Genomic DNA, 19,338 nt, shown 5'->3' with positions numbered 1-19,338 from the left:
GAATCCGTGAGCTTGAAGGAGAGGGGATTTATCTCTGCACAGAGTGCTCATGCTTACAACTTACTGTACCACCTGCAGCCAAATTGCATTTCGTAACCACCATTTGAGGATATTTTATCCTCCCGGTTTTGCAAATGAAGAGGTTATGGCCCCAAGCTTAAAGTAACTTATTAATATCCCATGACTAATAAATATCAGAGCTAGGATTTAAAATCAGCCGTGTCTCAGCTGATAACCCTTGAATGGCTTTTTCTTATACCTAGAAGACAACTGGAACTCCGAGCCTGGCTTCGTATCTATTAGGTTGGTGAAAAGTAATTGCGGTTTTGCAATTATTTTCAACCGTTGAAACCGCAATTACTTTTGCACCAACCTATATGTGAGTTCGCATCCACTTAACTCTCCGACTTCATTTCCTCCTCTCGTCCCTTTCAGGCACCATGGCCTTCTTTCTTTCTCTGAAACACCAAACTTGTTCTGCTTTCTGAAGCTCTGCACTTTGTTTTCTTCTACTTGGGACCCTCTCATTCTAGTCTCACAGCTGCCTCCTCATCATTCCATTCTCAACGCGAAGGTCACTCCCCTTCTCAGGCCACTTTGCTGCAGCGGGACTGTCCTTCCATCACTTTCTGCGCTACACACTTCATCATCTCATTGTACATAAACATTCTTGACATTATTTTATACCATCATTTTCTACATCTCACCCGTTAGAATGGATGAACCTCTTGGAGGCAGATCTCTGTCTAATTGACCAGTCTGTCCCCAGGGCTGGAAGTGTTCGTAGCATAGAGGAAACATTCAGTAACTAATTATTGACTGAGTGGCTGCAAAGCCCTTGACTAAATGTGCCCATTCCCTAACACCTTCAACCTCCCCCAACTCCATAACCACCAGACAACTAAGAGGTGGTTGCAGTCTTAGGAAAGATGAATCCTTTCTTTTAACCTCAGACTTGATTTTGAGACATCATGGTAAGCAACACTGATGGGGATGGTCCCTGAAAAGAAGTGTTTAAATACATTAAATAACTTATGTATTAGATTAATACATTAAAAAGAGTATAAGATTTAGAGTCAGATCAAGTCTGGAGTCCTAGTTTTGTCCCATAAGTGCTCTGAGATCAAATGTTCACAGCGCTGGTTTTTTCATGTGCGGTCACTGGTAGCCCACCTTACAATGTTGGGAATTTGTTAGGTTGGAGCGAAGGGATTTATAAATACTATAAATGTTGGTGCAGAGCAAGTCTGTACTTAAATATCTATTGTTAACATAACTTCTTGCTTCATTATTAAACTCTCTTTCTGAATCTGTTTCTTAATTAGGCGGTGGCCTGGCACGTCGCTTGCAGCAAATTCAAGTGCCTGTGTTAGAAAGAGAGATCTGTGAACACACTTACTACTCTGCTCACCCAGGAGGGATCACAGAGAAGATGATTTGTGCTGGCTTTGCAGTGACTGGAGGGAATTTCCATCAGGTAAGACAATTATGATTTTCCATCAGGTGAGACAATTTCCATCAGGTGAGACATTTATGATTTTGCTGAGGAGGGTAGAAAGTCGTCACTGCTACAGAGTCTCCACAGATGGGGAGACCACCCTCAAAACCACAGACAGCCATCTTAGCCTGAGCCTCATAGCATCAGGCCACATCCCCTCATCCAAAGGCCAGTAGGACAGCATGAAGAGTGAGTTATTTTATCCAGAATTGCTGAGATGGCAGGCAATGGGTGGCAGCCGCCGACAACCGAAAGAGCAGGTGGGTACATAGAGGAAACATGGAAGTAGGAGATGAAAGCACCACTAAACTGGCCTGCAGATGGGAAGATGTGTTCAGATATATTAAAGGCTTTGGGAAAAGAGGAAGAAGAAATAAGGATTTTAAGTTAGTGTGTCCTGTGTATGACTTTTATTGTATATCCTATTTATGACTTTTATTGAGTTTTATTGTTTTAAACTGTTGCTAATCTCCAGTGTGTTCACACCTACTTTTCCACCACAGATGAAAATAATCATGAGGAAAATGAGAACTTTTGGAAAATTTATTTTTATATGCAGTGGAAAACAAACCACGAAGCAATAGTTTAATTTCAGTGATCTTATCTTATAGAGGCACAGAGCTGTATAGATGTATTCGCGTTGGGCAAGCATATTACTAACAAGTTCAGAATCACCTAAGAAAAAGATAGAATATGGACGAATGGATTGCAAACTCCAGTTTTAATATTCACTAAGCCATCTGAGGAATGTGACTTTAGATATACAACCAAAAAGGGTTGCTAACACTCTGCAGCCCACCTTCAATACCTAGTCTGGATTTGAGCAGCCCACCTAAAGGAAAGTTGTGGTCTTCAGGGCAGACATACTTCTCCAGATTTGGCATTTCATACAGGCCTAGAGTAGAGGGAAGGAAGGGTGAATCTCTACTTTTCACTGCTTCTTGATAGTTCCCCCACCCCACTCAATCAAGAAACATGAACCAACGGATGTCACCTCTATGGGGAGAAAACTGGGCATTCACCTGGTATAAGTCCTTCCATGTGAAAACACAGGGAGAGAAGGAAGGAGGTCACTTCTTAACACTGAATATAAATATATTGCATTGAAACCCCAAGCACTACTCAAATTCTGTTATATGTTGCATGTCTTAGTTTGCATTCCCTAGAACTAGAGCCAATGACAAGGACTTAATTGCAATGGCCTGTTTAGGAAGTACAAATATCACCAGTGGGAAAATGAAGAGGAAGTATAGGGAAGGGAAGGCTGCCAATCTAGGATGTACCATTAAGCCAGCTACACAGGGAGGGACTGAGCTTAATCCTGCAGCAAAACTCTGGCAGTGACGCAAAACACACTGAGAATATTTATACCCTGTGAGGCGTGAAGGAGCTGGGATGTTTATACACTATTTCCCCGAGGTCATAGTTCAGAGGGAGCACGTCCTACTTCTGGCCTGCTTCCTGGGTTGGGTGGAGGGATGGAAGGAAGCTCTCAGGCACAGAGCCAGGCTGTAGATTGAAAGATGTAAAGAATATAAGATGGGCACTTTTACAACTGCTAGAAGACATAAATGTTATAAAAATCAAATGGAAAAGTACTCTGAATTAATGTATTCATTCTCCCCCTTTTGAGGGATGGTTTTTCTCTCTGCTTTGAGTCAAGGAACTCACAAATGGCTCTGCTGTCACTGTCATATTTGACAGCATCTAACATTAAGGGAAGACCTTAATCTGTATCAAGAGAATAAAGAAGTAGGGAGGGGAATTAGTTTCATGTTAGCAGTGACACAAATATTGTGATCTCCATTGGCTTACTTCAGCTCCATCCAACAGTCACTTTGACGGCAGAGCAACCAAATTTACAGCCATCATGACAGTAGAAAAATAGGGAGTTGAGACTCTGACGAAGAAACGTGGCTAGCTTTCTTTTACAAATTACCAAAAGGGTGACTTCAGAAACTTGCTTTAATAAAATGGACTCTAATATTTCTATCTGGTAATTGATTTCTACCCTCCTGTGTATGCTCAGAGGTAATGGACCTGCTAATGTCATTTCTCATTCATCCAGGAAAGTGAAAATAAGAATGTCAGAATGCAGAGACATGGGAGTTTCAGATATGCGATGTAGAATCTTATGGTTCTTTGCTCACAAAGAATTTAGATTTTTTAAAAATGTCAAGTTCTTTGACCTACAAAGTGATCTCTGTCATAACAGAGTGATATAGGTCCCGTTCCTGCTGACTTTTCCAGTCGATTGCGTGGTTCTCTCCTCTTGCTTACTGTGTTTCAGCCATATGGATTGTCTTCTGACCTCCCAACCTGCCACATATTTGCCCAACTTGGAGACTTAGCCCAGATATCAATGCTGCATAAAATGCTGTTCCTCCAGGTTTTTGAAAAATATGGCTCCTTCTCATCCTTCACGTGTCAGCTCAAATGTTATTGAAACTGCATACACATACATGTACCTGTGAGTACACATACACATATCTACCCATATAATCTACATTTCACTGAATATTTCCTTTACAGCTATTATCACCTTCTAATTTGTTTTTCGTCTGTCTTTCTCAGAATGCCTAGCTCACAATAGACACTGAATAATTTTTTAAATAATTAAGAAATACCATTTGTTTATTGAGTACCATATGGTAGACCTTATGATAAAAGGCCTAGCAATAAAAGATAAATTAGACAGGCGTTTTCTGTATCATGGGATGTTTGTAATTACCTAAAAATATTCTAGATTGGGTTTGTGTTAATACTGAATGAATGAGAGATTTAAAAGAAAACAAATCTGACTTGCCTCATAAGACCATTTTCAAACTGGAAGGGGGTCTTAAGTATAATCTTATTTTATGTGGGAAAAAAATAGACCCAGAATAAATGCTAATTGTTTTACATTACAGACTAGGGAATCTATCTTCTTATCCCCAATTTAGGATTTATTCTGTGACATTCTTCATATAATCTAAATAGGCATATCAACTGTGTCATCAGCTCAGTTTATTTTATAAGAAGACATATTAAAAATTTAGTTTAGTCCTAAATACATTTGTATCAAAAAGGCGGGCTGATTAAAAATCAGAAAGTCTTTCTTAAAGAATGCAAATCCTGTGTTTTAATGCTTAAGGGTTGTTTTTTTTTAGCTTTATTGAGATATAATTGACATATGTAACATTGTGTAAGTTCAAGATGCACAATTAATGATTTAATACACTTAGATATTGTGAAATGCTCACCACAGTAAAGTTACATAACACCTCCATCACCTCACATAATTACCATTTCTTGTGCTGAGAATATTTAAGAGCTTATCTTTTAAAATATTCAAGTGTATAATATAACATTTTTAACTATAGTCACCATGTTATATATTAGATTCCCAGAACTTGTTAATTTTTTTGACTAGAGGTTTGACCAACATCTCCCTATTTCCCCACCCCCAACCCCTGGTAACAATCATTCTACACTCTGTTTCTGTGAGTTCAGCTTTCAGATCTCACATATAAGTGATATCATACAATATTTGTCTTTTGCTGTCTGACTTTTCACTTAGCATCGTGTCCTCAAAGACCATCCATGTTGTCTCAAACAGCAGAATTCCCTTCTTTCTTATGGCTGAGTAATGTTTTGTTGTATATATACCACATCTTTATCCATTCATCCTCTGGCAGAAAAATAGATTATTTCCATATATTGACTGTGTGAATAATGCTTCAATGAACACTGGAGTGCAGATATTTCTTTGATATGCTATTCTCACTTCCTTTGGATTCATACCTAGAAGTCAGGTTGCTGAATCACATGGTAGTTCTACTTTTAAGTTTTTGAGGAACGTTCATACTGTTTTGTATAATGGCTGCACCAAGTTACATTCCCACCAACAGTGCACAAAGGTTTCCTGTTCTCCACATCTTTGATACACTTTTTTATCTCTTGTCCTTTAGATGGTAGCCATTCTAATAGGTATGAGATAATAGCTCATTGTGGTTTTGATTTTCATTTCCCTCATGATTAATGACTTGAGAACCTTTTCATGTACCTGTTGACCAACTGTGTGTATTCTCTGGAAAAATCTGTATTCAGATTCTCTGCCCATTTGTAAATTGCATTTTTTTATTATTGATTTGTATGAGTTCTTTATATATTTTGGATATTAATCCTTTAACAGGTATATGGTTTTAAATATTTTCTCCCATTTCGTAGGTTGCCTTTTCATTTTGTTGATTGTTTTTTCAGTTTGATGGGCAGAGCATTTTAGTTTGTTGTAGTCCCCCTTACTGATTCTTGCTTTTGTTGCTTGTGCTTTTGGTTGCACATTTAAAAAAAAAAAAAAGAACTTGTTGGCCAAGACCAATGTCAAGGAGCTTTTCCCCCTGTGTTTTCTTCTAGGAGTTATACAGTTTGAGGTCTTATGTTTAAGTCTTTAATCCATTTCAAGTTAATATTTGTGAGTGGTATAAAATTGGGGTCCAATATACTTTTTCTGCATGTTGTTATCCAGTTTTCCCAGCACCATTTATTAAAGAGACTATTCCTTTCCCCATTGAGTACTCTGCTCCCTTGCCAAATATTAGTTGACTAATATTTATGAAGGTTTTTTCCTGGGCCCATGATTCTGTCCCATTGATCTGTGTGTTTATTTTTATGCCAGTGTCATACTGTGTTGATTACTATGGATTTATAATATATTTTGAAATCAGAAAATGTGATGATGTTATCTTTGTTCTTTCTCAGGATTATTTTGGCTATTTGGGGTCTCATGTAGTTCCATATGAATTTTATGATTGTTTTTTCTATTTCTGTGAAAAATACCACTGGAATTTTGATATAAACTGTATTGAGTCTATAGATGGCTTTGAGAAATGTGGATGCTTTACCAATACAAATTCTTCTGATCTTTGAACGTGGGATATCTTTCCTATTACGTCTCTTTTTCAATTTGTTTCATCAAAGTCTTATAGTTTTCAGTAGAGATCTTTCATCCTTTGTTAAATTTATTCCTAAGTATTTTATTATTTTTGATGCTGTTGTACATAGGATCATTTTCTTTATTTCTTTTTTTTATATGTTTTGTTGTTAGTGTATAGAGACCAACTGATTTTCATATGTTCATTTTGTATCCTGATACTTTACTGTATTTTTTTATTAGTTCTGAAGTTTTGTGTTTTTTTTTTTCAGTGGAGTTTTTGGGATTTTCTATATATAAGATCATGTCATCTGCAAATAAAGACCTTTCTGATTTGGATGTCATTTTTTTTTTTCTCATCTGATTGCTTTCACCAGGACTCCCAGCACTATATTGAATAGCAATGGTGAAAGTGGGCACCCTTGTCTTGTTCCTGATCTTAGACAAGAATCTTTCAACCTTTCACTGTTAAGTACGATGTTAGCTGTGGGTTTGTTATATATGCCTTTTATTTTGTTGAGGTATGGTCTGTCTATTTCTAATTTGTTGAGAGTTTCTATTAAGAAAGGATGTTGCATTTTGTCAAACCTTTGTCTGTATTAGTGATAATCTGATTTTTAACTTTCATTTTATGAATGTAATATATCACATTAGTTTGCATATGTTGAACCATTCTGGCATCACTGGAATAAATCTCACTTAATCATGGTGTATGATTCTTTTAATGTGCTGTTGAATTCAGTTTGCTAATAAGATACTCCTTGACTTATAATGGAATTACATCCTGATAAACCATGGTAAGCTGAAAATATAATCAAGTCAAAAATGCATTTAATACACTTAACGTACTAAATACCATAGCTTAGCCTACATTACCATAAGTGTGCTCAGGACACTTACTTCAGCCTACAGTTGGGCAAATTATCTCACTGCTACTCCCCAGCCTCACTAGAGAGAGTATCGTATTCATATTGCTAGCCCAGGAAAAGATCCAAGTTCAAAGAACAGTTTCTACTAAATGAATATTACTTTTGAGCCATCATAAAGTTGAAAAATCATAAGTGAAACCATCCTAAGTCAGGGACCATTGGCATTTCGTTGAGGATTTTTGCATCTATGTTCATCAGAAATACTGGCCTGTGATTTTCTTTTCTTGTGGTTTTCTTTTGGTGTTTTTATCTGTCTGTGATATCGGGGTAATGATGGCCTTATAAAATGAGTTTCAATTTTTTTGAAAGCATTTGAGAAGGATTGGAGTTAATTCTTTAAATGTTTAGTAGATTCATCAGTGAAGTGATCTGGTTCTGGGCTTTTCTTTGTTGGGATGTTTTTGATTATTGATTCAATCTCCTGACTTATATTGGTCTGTTCTGATTTTCTGTTGCCTCATGATTCAGTCTTGGTAAGTTATATGCTTCTAAGGTCACATGCTCTGCTTAATGACAAGGCTACATTCTGAGGCATCATTAAGTGATTTTGCCTTTTTGCAAACATCTTAGACTGTACTTATACAAACCTAGATGGTATGGCCTACTACTGTAATTTTATGTGCTATACTTTTATAGGACTGGCAGCACAATGGATTTGTTCACACCAGAATCACCAGAAACACAAAGATAATGCTACAATATTAGGATGGCTACAGTCATTATGTGATAAGAATTTTTCAATTGCTTGGTAATCTTATGGGGCCACCATCGTATATGTGGTTCGTCATTGACTGAAATGTCATCACGTCAGGGTGCACAACTATATTTCATCTAGGTTACTCAATTTTTGGTGTATAATTGTTCATAATAGCCTCTTATAACCTTTTGTAGTTCTGTGGTATCAGTTGTAAATTCTCCTCATTCATTTGTAGTTTTATCTATTTGAGTCTAAGTATTCTAAGTTATACAAATTGACATAGAATAACCTTTTAGAATTAAAGAAATGTCTTATGAATAAGGTATTGGTTATTTCTGTTCCAAAATTGAAAACAGGGGCCCTGATTAAAGCAAATTGTTAGAACACATTTCCATGGTGTTTCAGGGAGACTCTGGTGGGCCATTAGTGTGTAGACATGAGAAAGATCCCTTTGTCCTCTATGGCATCGTCAGCTGGGGAGCTGGCTGTGCCCAGCCAAAGAAGCCGGGTGTATTTGCCAGAGTGAGTGTCTTCTTGGACTGGATCCAATCCAAAATCAAAGGTAAATACTTTACAGATACTATGGAAACAATGCCTCTTTCTTTAGAACATTATGAAAAAGATCATAAAGTAGTAGTTTGTTTATTTTAATTTTTAAACACATTAAAATGGACATTAAAATTCTCTTAAGAATAAGTTCTTCCTTGGACAGACTTATGGTGAAACTGACTTTTTCTGAGGCTGTTTAAATCCTAGATTTGCATTCTCGTTTAACAAAGGCTTCTTTGGAACAGACTGCATTTTGTCCTCAGGCTTTCATCTCTATTTTTAACATGTTCTCTCCAGACACAGATGCTGCTTCACTTCAGATAAATAATGAAAGGAAAACCTTAGCAAGGAAACAATTGTCACTACCCACACCTTCAACAGACAGTGCCTCTGGGCCAGGTAATAGATACTCATGTTATCCCATTAATACAAATAGTAAGAATTTAGCAAAAAGCAGTGCATGTCTGGGTTTTCTTATTTTCTTCATAACACCATAAATTCTGTTTTTATTCTGGTTGGTAGTTTAAGGTAAAAGAGAGGAGAGTTGTTACTATGATTGGGGATCTTTTCTGTCCCATAGATACAGTGGTTATAGATGAAAAAAAAAAAAAGAAAGAAAGAAAAAAAAAGAAAAGTGTCTTGTGGTTGTGAACAATCGCCTGAATTGTGGAGAAGTGCATAGAATTATTCTGACCTTTGAGCTATTTATTCCTACATGAACAAAGGTCCTTATACTTTCAGGCATCTTTCTAGGTAAAGACTGGATGTGAGCTAACTAAGATCAGCATCAGAGTTAGTGTCTCTCTTAATTCTCCTGCAATTGTTCGTATGTTTCCTAATAGGATTTTGATTTTTAGTTAAAATTAAACAGCAGATGGAGAACTTGAAGTTTGTAATAGACTTACAGGGACATGAAATTTCTATGATATCATCATTCTTGGTTTCCAAATGGTCAGGGTCTCTCCCTTTTCACCCATCTCTCCTCCTACATACACTCAACCCCGTAGACAACTAGGATGAGTTGGAGGAAAATCTAAAACGATGTAAGAGTGAAGGGGTGGGGAACTGTTAAGAGTGACTTCAGTAGAAGAAAGGGATGAGATCTAGTGCCCAGATGGAGGGTTTAGTTGTGGGTAGGAGCAAAGCACAATTCATCCATAATTGCTGGATGAAGGGCAGAATATTAGGCACTGATGCAGGTGTGTAGCTGGGAGTGGGGTGGGAGCTTCTAGCAGTTCTCTTTTAATTGCTTCCTTTTTCTCAGTAGATGAAATGAGGTTGTGGAAGAGGGTTTATGAGTTTTAAGAGACAAATATGAAATAGTTCTCTAAAAAATCACAAAGGGCATGGACTAAAAAAATATATAGTAGGATTACTGGGCAGCACAAGAGCCTCTGAGATTAATGATCATAAATTTAGATGGAGACCGACCAGTTAGCTTAACTGTGTGTTTTCCTCTGAGGGATACCACATAGATGCAGAGCAGGTGGAGAATAGATTCAATCAGAGTGGTTTTTCCCAAGTATGAGAGAGTATAAAGGAATTGAGAGTGTGTGTGAGGAAGGGATTAAAATGATGGATTATTGGAATTTAAACTAGGAAAAGAGTAAACAAGAATGAGAGATGAGTTACAGACAAGGGAAAGGTGATAAGATAGATGAATTACCAGACTCAAAAGGTGGAAGTAGTGTCAGAGGAAGCTCGGAAGACAGAGGGTTGTGGTTGAAGGCAGTGGTGCTTGAACCTGAACTTATGGAAGGCTTGGGGTGTCTGCTAATGACCAGGTCGTTAGGGGCTGACCATTGGGTTGAGTGGTTGAGGTTATGTGAGGGAAAGTTGAGAAATTGAGAAGTTTCAATGCTGGAATCATCATCTATATGGCTACTGAAATCAGCAAGATTTAAGGGAGGAATAATGTTGGAGAGAAGGTCTGCTAACATCTAGAAACGAGAAGTAAGTCAGAAACCAGTTGTGGGTGGTATGGTCTGACAACACAAGAGTCAGAGTCAAAACAAGAATCAAAGAGTCATATTTAAGTTAAAAGGAAATCTGGAATTGGGATTGAGATGGACAGCAAAGTTAGGTCTGAGATGGTAAAACCTAATAATTTCAATGGTTTGAGTTAAATTAATAATTTCAATGAGTGCCTAAGTAAGTTAATGCATGTAAAGCACTTGGAACAGGGATGACATGACCAGTGAGAAGGGTCAATAAATGGTGGTGATAGTGACTATCTAATGTATTCTTTGAACTGTCCCATTCAGGCTATTACAAAATGAACATTGTTAAAATGTAGAGAAGATGCATCTCATTTGTGTATGTTCAGGAATAGTTATACATGCCAGAGAACTTTGAAAGTTGTATGTGTGAAAGGTCATTGCTTTGTTGTAGTTCTACGGCTATTCTATGAAATGAAATGTTAGGTCTATGTCATGTTTAACACCCACCGACTCCCACTACTCGCTTTTTACACAAAGGGAATTAACAAATCTTAGCTATGTTTTCTTTGTTGTTTTTTGAGATTGTTGCCCCATTTATAAAAAGCAGTGACTGGTTGGAAATCCATGGCTTGATATGATTTGGCTCCTTTTTCAGGCAGATTTGTCATAGGGGATTCATGTGGAGAGGAAAAAAAGATTGGAAAGACATGTTGGGGCCAGACTCTGAAAGACCTTGCAAGGTGCATTACTTGAGTTGCTTTGAGCAAGGAAGTAATTTAATTTTGTTTCATACACTATTCCCAGATTAGAGGGCATGTTGGGTGCAGACTAGGGACTGAGAAATCAGTTAGGTTACATTAAATTAAAGTAGACCTAATGAATATTGAAATTAGATCACAGTAGCTGTATAAATGAAAAGGAGGATTTGCAAAGAAATAACAGAGGACTAGGCAATGGAGTAGAATCCTGAATTCGTGTAGCATTTCACTTCCCTTCTTCCATTCTTCATCTCTAGTGTTCATAAAATATATGTATGTTTGTGTCTCCTTGATTAGATTATTAATTTCTCTATGGCAGAGCATATATAATAATAAATACATTAATTAACTAAAATTTATACATTAAAATGTGTTAATTTGAATGCAGAGTATTTCAGTAAGTAGTTGCTCAGAAAGTTTTTGTCAAGGGGATAAACACAGGGGAAGTAGGAAGAGTCAAGGATATAACTTGAAAAAGGAGAAGCTGATTGTGGGGTCAGTGGACCAGGGAGCTACTGGCATGTGAAGCTCTGCAGGTATCCCAGCAGGTCCAAAGGTGCCCTTTGACTTAAGAGCAAGTCTAAGAAGTGAGAGGCATTTAAGTGCATTCAGCAAATTCTTCTCTTGACCTCAGTCACAAACTCCATGAATATAATCATTTGTCCCAGCAGGATAAATGCTCAGTGAAATGAGTGAAGATTTTAGGAACAGATCTTTAGTTGTATCTCAAAGGAGGAAAGAAATGAAAACATGCTGGGAGTAGAGAATGCAATCCACTGTGCATTTTCTAGGAAATTTTAGACATTCTGTTAAAAGTAATTTTAAATAATTATGATTGAAATTCTATGTTACAATCTTATTTCAAGAAAATATGATGTATTAAATGGGATGATCTTTTTTACCCAAGAACTTGAAACTGAATAGTAATAAAGTTTTAATTTTCTTCTTGTAACCCTACACTTTTCAAGTTTGTGATAGAGCTTTATTTTACTTTGCTTTGTTTATGTTGGTTCCTGGGTCTGTGTATTCTGAATTGCAGGCTGTCCCTCTGAAAGGGAGCTAGAGGAGCCCAGAGGCTTCTTTTCAACTCCAAGATATCCACTGGATTACAGAGGAAAACTGGAATGTTCTTGGGTGCTCAGAGTTTCACCAAGCAGTATGGCAAAATTTACGGTTGAGTACCTGTCACTCCCGGGGTCTCATATGTGTCGAGATTCATTTCTGACTATTTATGAAGAAAGTCACAGTGAAAGAAGGATGTCAGGTAATCCTTACTGGCATTTAAACTTTGTTCTGGGAGCCATTTTTGTAGAGGCTTGATAATAATAGCACCAAAATGTTGGTTCGTGTAATAAGCATGACTATTTTTTATAGACAAACCTAATGTTTTCAAAATTTTAATTTGCAAAACAGGTATACTAAAGGTCAAGTGTGTGTGTTTGTGTGTATGTGTATTCAGGAGACAAAAACAAAAACAACAAAAAAACCAGACTGCCCAACTTCTTCAAACATACTAAAACCGTGGCACAATGCCAGAAATGTGTATATGATAAAGGAGTTAAGATGGTTACAAATCGGGGAGGGGCTAGAGATGCTGAATTTTAAAATAAAGCAAAATACATTAAAGTCTTTTAAAAATAACAGAATTAAAAAGATTTGCTAACAGTATGCCAGCTATCATTTCATTTCTTGTACAGGCAAATCTGTTTTTGTTCAACAAAACAAACCTTGCACCTCTTGTTTGTATAGGTGTAATACAGGCTTTTTGTCTCTCAATAAAGAGGGAAGTAAGAAGGTGTTGGAAATAATTTGGTTGATGGGGAAGCCTGGAAGGAAAATAAGTTTGTGTATATTATTGTGTGTATGGTACATATATGTATGTATACATATATGGCACATATTTTGTGTACATATATGTACATATATGTGTATGTATACATGTATGGTGCATATTATTTTGTGTATGGTACATGTGTATATTATTGTGTGTATGGTACACATACATAGCACATGCTTGATCCAGGCCTCCATAGAGGCCAGGAAAATTGCTTCAGAGGTGAGATTGTTTTTTTAGGATTACATTAAGATGAGAGATTAATCATTGATTTAAAAGGCACCAACATTTGTGTAAAGAATCTTTCTTTGAAAATACTATCTCATTTAGAGTTCTGAAAATACTATTATTGTGTTTCCCCAAAAATAAGACCTAGCTGGACAATCAGTTCTAATGCATCTTTTGGAGCAATAACTAATATAAGACCCGGTCTTATTTTACTATAATGTAAAACCTGGTCATATGATATTATATAATATAATACTGGGTCTTAATTTTTGTTCCAAAAGACGCATTAGAGCTGATTGTCCGGCTAGGTCTTGTTTTCAGGGAAACAGGGTAACTGCCTGTCCACTTTGCACATTTTCCCCTATAATCAGGATCACCTTCGCCATCCACCCTCCTTGGTCTTCTCCTTGTAGCCGGGTAAAATCCAAACCCTAGCATGACCTTTCTTGTCTCTCTCGCCCAGCTCCCCATGCTCCAGGAACTTTCATTCTCACCTGAAGACCCTTGTCCGTCTACTCCCAGCTCTTCAAAGAGCTCCTTCTCATCCTTGTCCCCCACCTCCCACAAGTCTTGACTAGAATGTCACCAGTTTAATGAGTCCTACCTTAATTGATGTAAATTGCATCATCTCCTACCTGTGTACTTCATCGTGCCCTTAGTACTTACTGTCTTTTAACATGGTTTGATTTTGTTTTTTATGTTTGTGATTCGTCTGTGTCTTCCCTTTTGAATGTGAGTTTCCTGAGGGGTGAAACTTTTGTTTCCTCACTCCAGAATTCCCAGTGCTAAGACTAGCACCTGACACATAGAATGCCTTGAATGAATGAATGAATGAATGAATGAATGAATGGTCACTTTCTCAAAGAGGCCTTGTCAGTCTAAAGTAGCATCATTTATTCCATCCCACAATCATTTTCTATCATATTACACTCATTATTTCATTTGTAGCTTTGGTCTCTATTTGAAATCATCTTCTTCATTTACCCGACTGAAATGAAAGCTTCATGAAAACAGGGATCTTGCTGTTTTTCTCCCTCTGAAATCTCCCCAAATTAGGATAATGCCTAGAGACTCAACATTTTTTTGCATGAATGTATGCTGCCAAATTACTCTTCAGAAAGGCTAAAGGAGTTTTCGTTGCCATTAGGAACACATGGGGGCCTCTTTCACCATGCCCATCACCTAATATATCAATTTTAATAGGCATTTTTACTTTTTTAAAATCATTAATGGGGATAAATATTTTTTTTCACATATTGGTTAGCTATTTGTGTTTGTTTATTTCTTGTCATTACCATCCATTTTTTTTTAGTATTCTTTTTATTGGTTTATAAAATCTTATATATATAAAGATATTTTCCTTTGTCATAAGTTGCAAGTGCTCATTCATAGGTTGTAATTTAGCTTTAAATTTTATTATATGTTGATGTAACATTTTAAAATTTGTTTAAATTTATCCATACATATCTCTGACCTTTGATTTATCTCATTGCTTTTATATTTAAAAATTCATTCATTCTGAATTCAGGAAAAAAATTTAATTAAAAATTACTTCTTTAATCCTGCTAAATGTTTTGTCCTACATTGTAAAGTGATGCTACACCTGCTTCTTTAAAAAATAAGTTCTTTTATTTCTAATTTATAGCATTCTATTGTACACTAGATTCTCATATAGAAACATTTTCTGAGAAAACTTTCCTTTGTCATTATAACCTATTGCAAACCACGCTTGACTTTGTTGTGGACTAATTGGGAATCCACTGTAATTTTCCAACCTGGAATTTCTTTGATTTGAAGTTGTCATCTTGAACCTTGTAGAATTGTTCCATCTCTTCAGATGATAACTAGCAGAACTGCAAGACTCTAATGGAAACATTACCTCTTACTCAAGTCAGATAACATCCTATACTGTAAAAAGCTATCTTTTGCTCTGTGGGAGCCAGCAATTCATTTAAGAGCTGCATTCATCTCTGCTTGTTACAAATAAATACTTGATTATTCTTCAAGTAGTATTTCAACATTATTTACCCAAATACATTATGCCAGCTAATTTTTTTTCCCTGCTTGGGTATGATCTCCCTTTCGTCCTCCCACAAGTATTTGTGGAGCGCCTATGACAGGCCAGAGACTGACTCTTCTTGGTCGTGGGAATCCAGGAGCGAACAAAACTGAATTGGTCGACAAGCCAGGGGGGAAATGAATTGGGAAGGAGAGAAATAGTATCTAGGATGTAGGTACCATATAGTGGTATGTAGTATAAGCAGCAAATGTCTTTTTGAGTAGGTGATGTTTAAATAAATGTTACAGAATGATACTCAATTATTCTTAATACTAGATGAGTTTGATTCTAAGAAATTCACAGGTTCTTTCCATACCTTCTTAGCCCTCTAAATTGTTTACAATTATGGTTGTAATTTTTTTTCTTGCATCTTTGACTTAAGTTTCTCAAAGTAAAGCAATCCAAAAAAAAAAAAAAAAAAGAAAAGAAAAAAAGACTGACACTGAGGAAAGAATACATTTTCAGATAGAAAAAGTTTTCCATCATGGATCTTCATGGTGAGATATTTTTAGTAAGTAAGTTAATTTTCTAGGAGAAAAATGACGTATCAGCATCGTTTTAAAGATAAAATAGTTTACTACCTACTGTCCTTCAAGAAGCAATACCCATACTAGACTGGGATGGGTATTGGATTCATGGACCTGGCTTCAGATCCTGACTCCTCAGCCTACCAGTCTAATTTTGGGTAAATCACTTGAGTTCTGGAACTCTGTTTCCTCATTGGGGAGTGGAATAAATTCCTATCTCATGGGTACAAACTTGCAACTAATAGACAGGTAAGTCCTTGAAATTGAGCAACCCACAGTATAGTGAATATAGACAATAATATTGTATTATCATCAAACTTGGTAAGGGACTAAATCTGAGTTATTGCCACCACAAAAAAGAAATATGTGATATGGTAGAGGTGCTAACTATTGCTACAATTGCAATAATGTTACAATATTTAATGTATCAAATCAATGTTATATACCGTAAATTTACACCATGGTATATGTCAAATATGTTTCAATAAAAATAAATAAGTAACTGCTATCTCTAAAATAGAGAAACTGCTCAAAAATTTGAGTTCCTGTTTTCTACTAGATTTGATTTTTTATAACCTAGGTGAATTATGTGGAAGACGGCTTTACCCAATGATTTTCATCAGCTCTGGACCACTGGTGAGGGTAACATTTCGTTCCCTTGTGCAAGGTGCTTTTGGCGTAAGTTATATTGTCTTTAGAGTCCAAGGTATGTTTGGTCATTTTATAAACTTATAAAGTTAAAAGTTAATGATTTTCCTTTTAGGAACATTCAAAACTTATACATTGTTTTGTAATAAATTGTGTTTCTGTGTAGAATGAGTTTGTTTCAGGTGATCTGTGTGATTGGCTAGGTCCAAAAGAGAAACTGCTCGGTGGATAACTTGATTGATTTGTAAATCATTTAGAATGGTGATTTTTGGACATGGCTAAGATACGTTGGTTGCAAAATAACAGTTTTGAGTGTGATTGGGATTTTACACCACGGAGAGCTTTTTCTGCAGCTGTAATTCTCTTGGATGAGAAGATCTGGGTTCTCTATCTTAGCTGGCTGATTAGTTCTGGAGACTTTGTTATATCTATTTTCTTTATTGTGCTATTATAATACTAAAAGGTTAGAATGAGTTTTGAAAACAAGGCACAAGTATTAGATGCCAGGATTATAAATGTAAACTGTATGCAATTCGGAGTTATCAGATTGTGTTTTAGAATATATAATTAGTAAATCTTTTCGACTCTTGATGAGCATAGGTAACTGAAAGCTTGTTTCTCTCCTTGGCACCAAAAAGCACTGCAAAAACATATTTCGGAAAAAGTTAAGTGACTAATAAAGTAAAGCATGCATATCATATAAAAGTTTTTTCCTGAAGAACTTATTAAGAATGTTGCTTTCTGATGGAATTGTTCCTGGCATCAGCATTATCTACAGCCATCCAACCTTATCTTCCGTAGACCCTGGGCTATGCCAAAGATAATTCTTAGAGTTGTTGGTTTTCTATATCTTTGAATGTTTCAGATACAGACTTTTCAGTGACCCTAACCACCCTCTGTTAACTTTTTTCCTATAACAAGTAGTGAAGATTGACTGCTTTGATTTGACAAGCATATAGCAGGCCTCTTAAAAATTAGTTTTATTCTCATTCCCTTTTCTTTCTTTACTTCTAGGTCCAAAGGACAGTAAAATAACCAGACTTCTTCAGAGGTCAAACCAAGAGCAGGTGGCCACTTGTAAGGATGTTATTCTAACCAAACCAGTAGGAATCATACAGATACCAAGATATTTTCAGAAAGCCACTATGAGGTGAGAAAGGAATGTTTATTATGATGAAAGAAGTATATGAATGATTACTTGACACACAGTAACACTTGACATTTGCCTAAAGCATTGTTTTTGCCTCTTCTCCTTAAATGATAGACTGAGATAATCCCTGGTCTGAGGCCTTCAATATACAAAAGATAAGATTATCCCCATTTACAAATGGTACTTTTTCCACAAAAGAGATAATTTATCAGGCAAAGTGGAAAGTCACATTTCCATCAGAGTTTTGGAGATTGAAATAATGCACGTAGAATATTTTGGCAATAAGTAGGTACTCAATAAATGGTTCTTAAATTGCCATAATGGAAAGAGAGCTTTCTTTGAATTAAACAATAGACTAAATTTAAAAGGAGAAATGAAAAATTAAGATTTATGTAATGTCAACCTTAAGTAAATTTATACGGTTTGGGGAAGTTTGGGGCAAATCAGGCAAGAGAAGATCCTTAACTCTTACAGATGGCCGATCAGAATTTAGAGTACTTCGCATGATTGACCAACCATTCACCAAGATGGGTAAATTTACTTAAACCTTTTGACAAATTAAATATTAGAGAATATTTTTAATTATTATAATTTAAAGTAGAAATCTTTCAGCCAAACACAAAGAAGCAGATATAAAAACTAAGGCCCTCTAAGAATCAATAACAGTGATACATTAACTTCTAAACAGAGTAAATAATGGTATATGCTGTTTAGAAATCATTTCTGACGTTCTTCCGTCTGTTCCATAGCTGCCACTGGAGATTACTAGCCCCTTTGAATCACATAATTCGCCTGGATATTATCAACTTCCAGATGAAGCCGACACTTTTGGCCTGTCAGGGTCACCTGCAGGTTTTTGAAGGATTTGGATGGGGCAAAAAATTAATAGGTAACTAATAAATGTCCTATGGAGAACTATGCTATTGATTTTTTTAATGAAATCTTCTTTGATTGTTTTATATTCTGTGTGTGACTTACAGGTGTTGTAAATTAGCCTCTTAGATGATGTTGAAATAGCCTTACTATTACGATTGTTTTTAGATTTATTCTTGAAATTAACCTAATTCTCTCTCAAATTAAGTTGAAAACAAAATCCAACTATATGCTGCTTACTTGGGTCATACCTAGACTAAAATTGCCCAGAGATACGAAAAATAAAGCAGTTTTAGACAAACATAACACAAGAAAATTGAGGCTATAGTATTAGACAAAGTAATATTTATAGGAAAGACATTAAATGGGTTTATCAATTAGATGGTAACCAGAAGCCTGATTACAGTAATTTAAATGTATTATTCTGGAAAAAAAAAAGAGAGAGAGAGAGAAATCTAGAGGTATGCAGATACACCACTAATGCAACAGTTCAACTGTGTCAAAATTGAAGTTACTGCAATTTTCTAATGTTTCCATACTGGCTATTTCAGTTCTCACCCTTACACTGGAGGCAAAAGGAAGAAGGAGTATGGTGAAGGATTATTGCCATTGAGAAAGCAAACGCATTTCCCAGAATTTTGTGGCAGATATAAGTCTCTTTGGCCAGATTTGTCACATGGCCATAGCTGACTGATAGATGACTCGGGAGAAGGGAAATGGAAGTGGGGTTTGGGCT

General features: G+C 36.1%; 1 protein-coding gene across 1 annotated transcript in view; it reads left to right on the top strand.

The window, feature by feature from the left end:
* Positions 1-19,338, top strand: part of OVCH1 (ovochymase 1) — a 72,220-nt gene that overhangs the window by 27,725 nt on the left and 25,157 nt on the right. The window contains 7 exon segments of the mRNA XM_088791067.1: positions 1,326-1,477; positions 8,442-8,598; positions 8,889-8,984; positions 12,323-12,547; positions 16,512-16,637; positions 17,594-17,729; positions 18,479-18,618. Coding sequence (XP_088647193.1) covers positions 1,326-1,477; positions 8,442-8,598; positions 8,889-8,984; positions 12,323-12,547; positions 16,512-16,637; positions 17,594-17,729; positions 18,479-18,618 — 1,032 coding nt within the window.

Source organism: Rhinolophus sinicus, chromosome 1 (genome assembly GCF_057876585.1).
Source record: "Rhinolophus sinicus isolate RSI-liver-muscle chromosome 1, RSI-T2T, whole genome shotgun sequence".
Taxonomy (NCBI): domain Eukaryota; kingdom Metazoa; phylum Chordata; class Mammalia; order Chiroptera; family Rhinolophidae; genus Rhinolophus; species Rhinolophus sinicus.
This window is presented reverse-complemented; position numbering and strand designations above follow the sequence as displayed.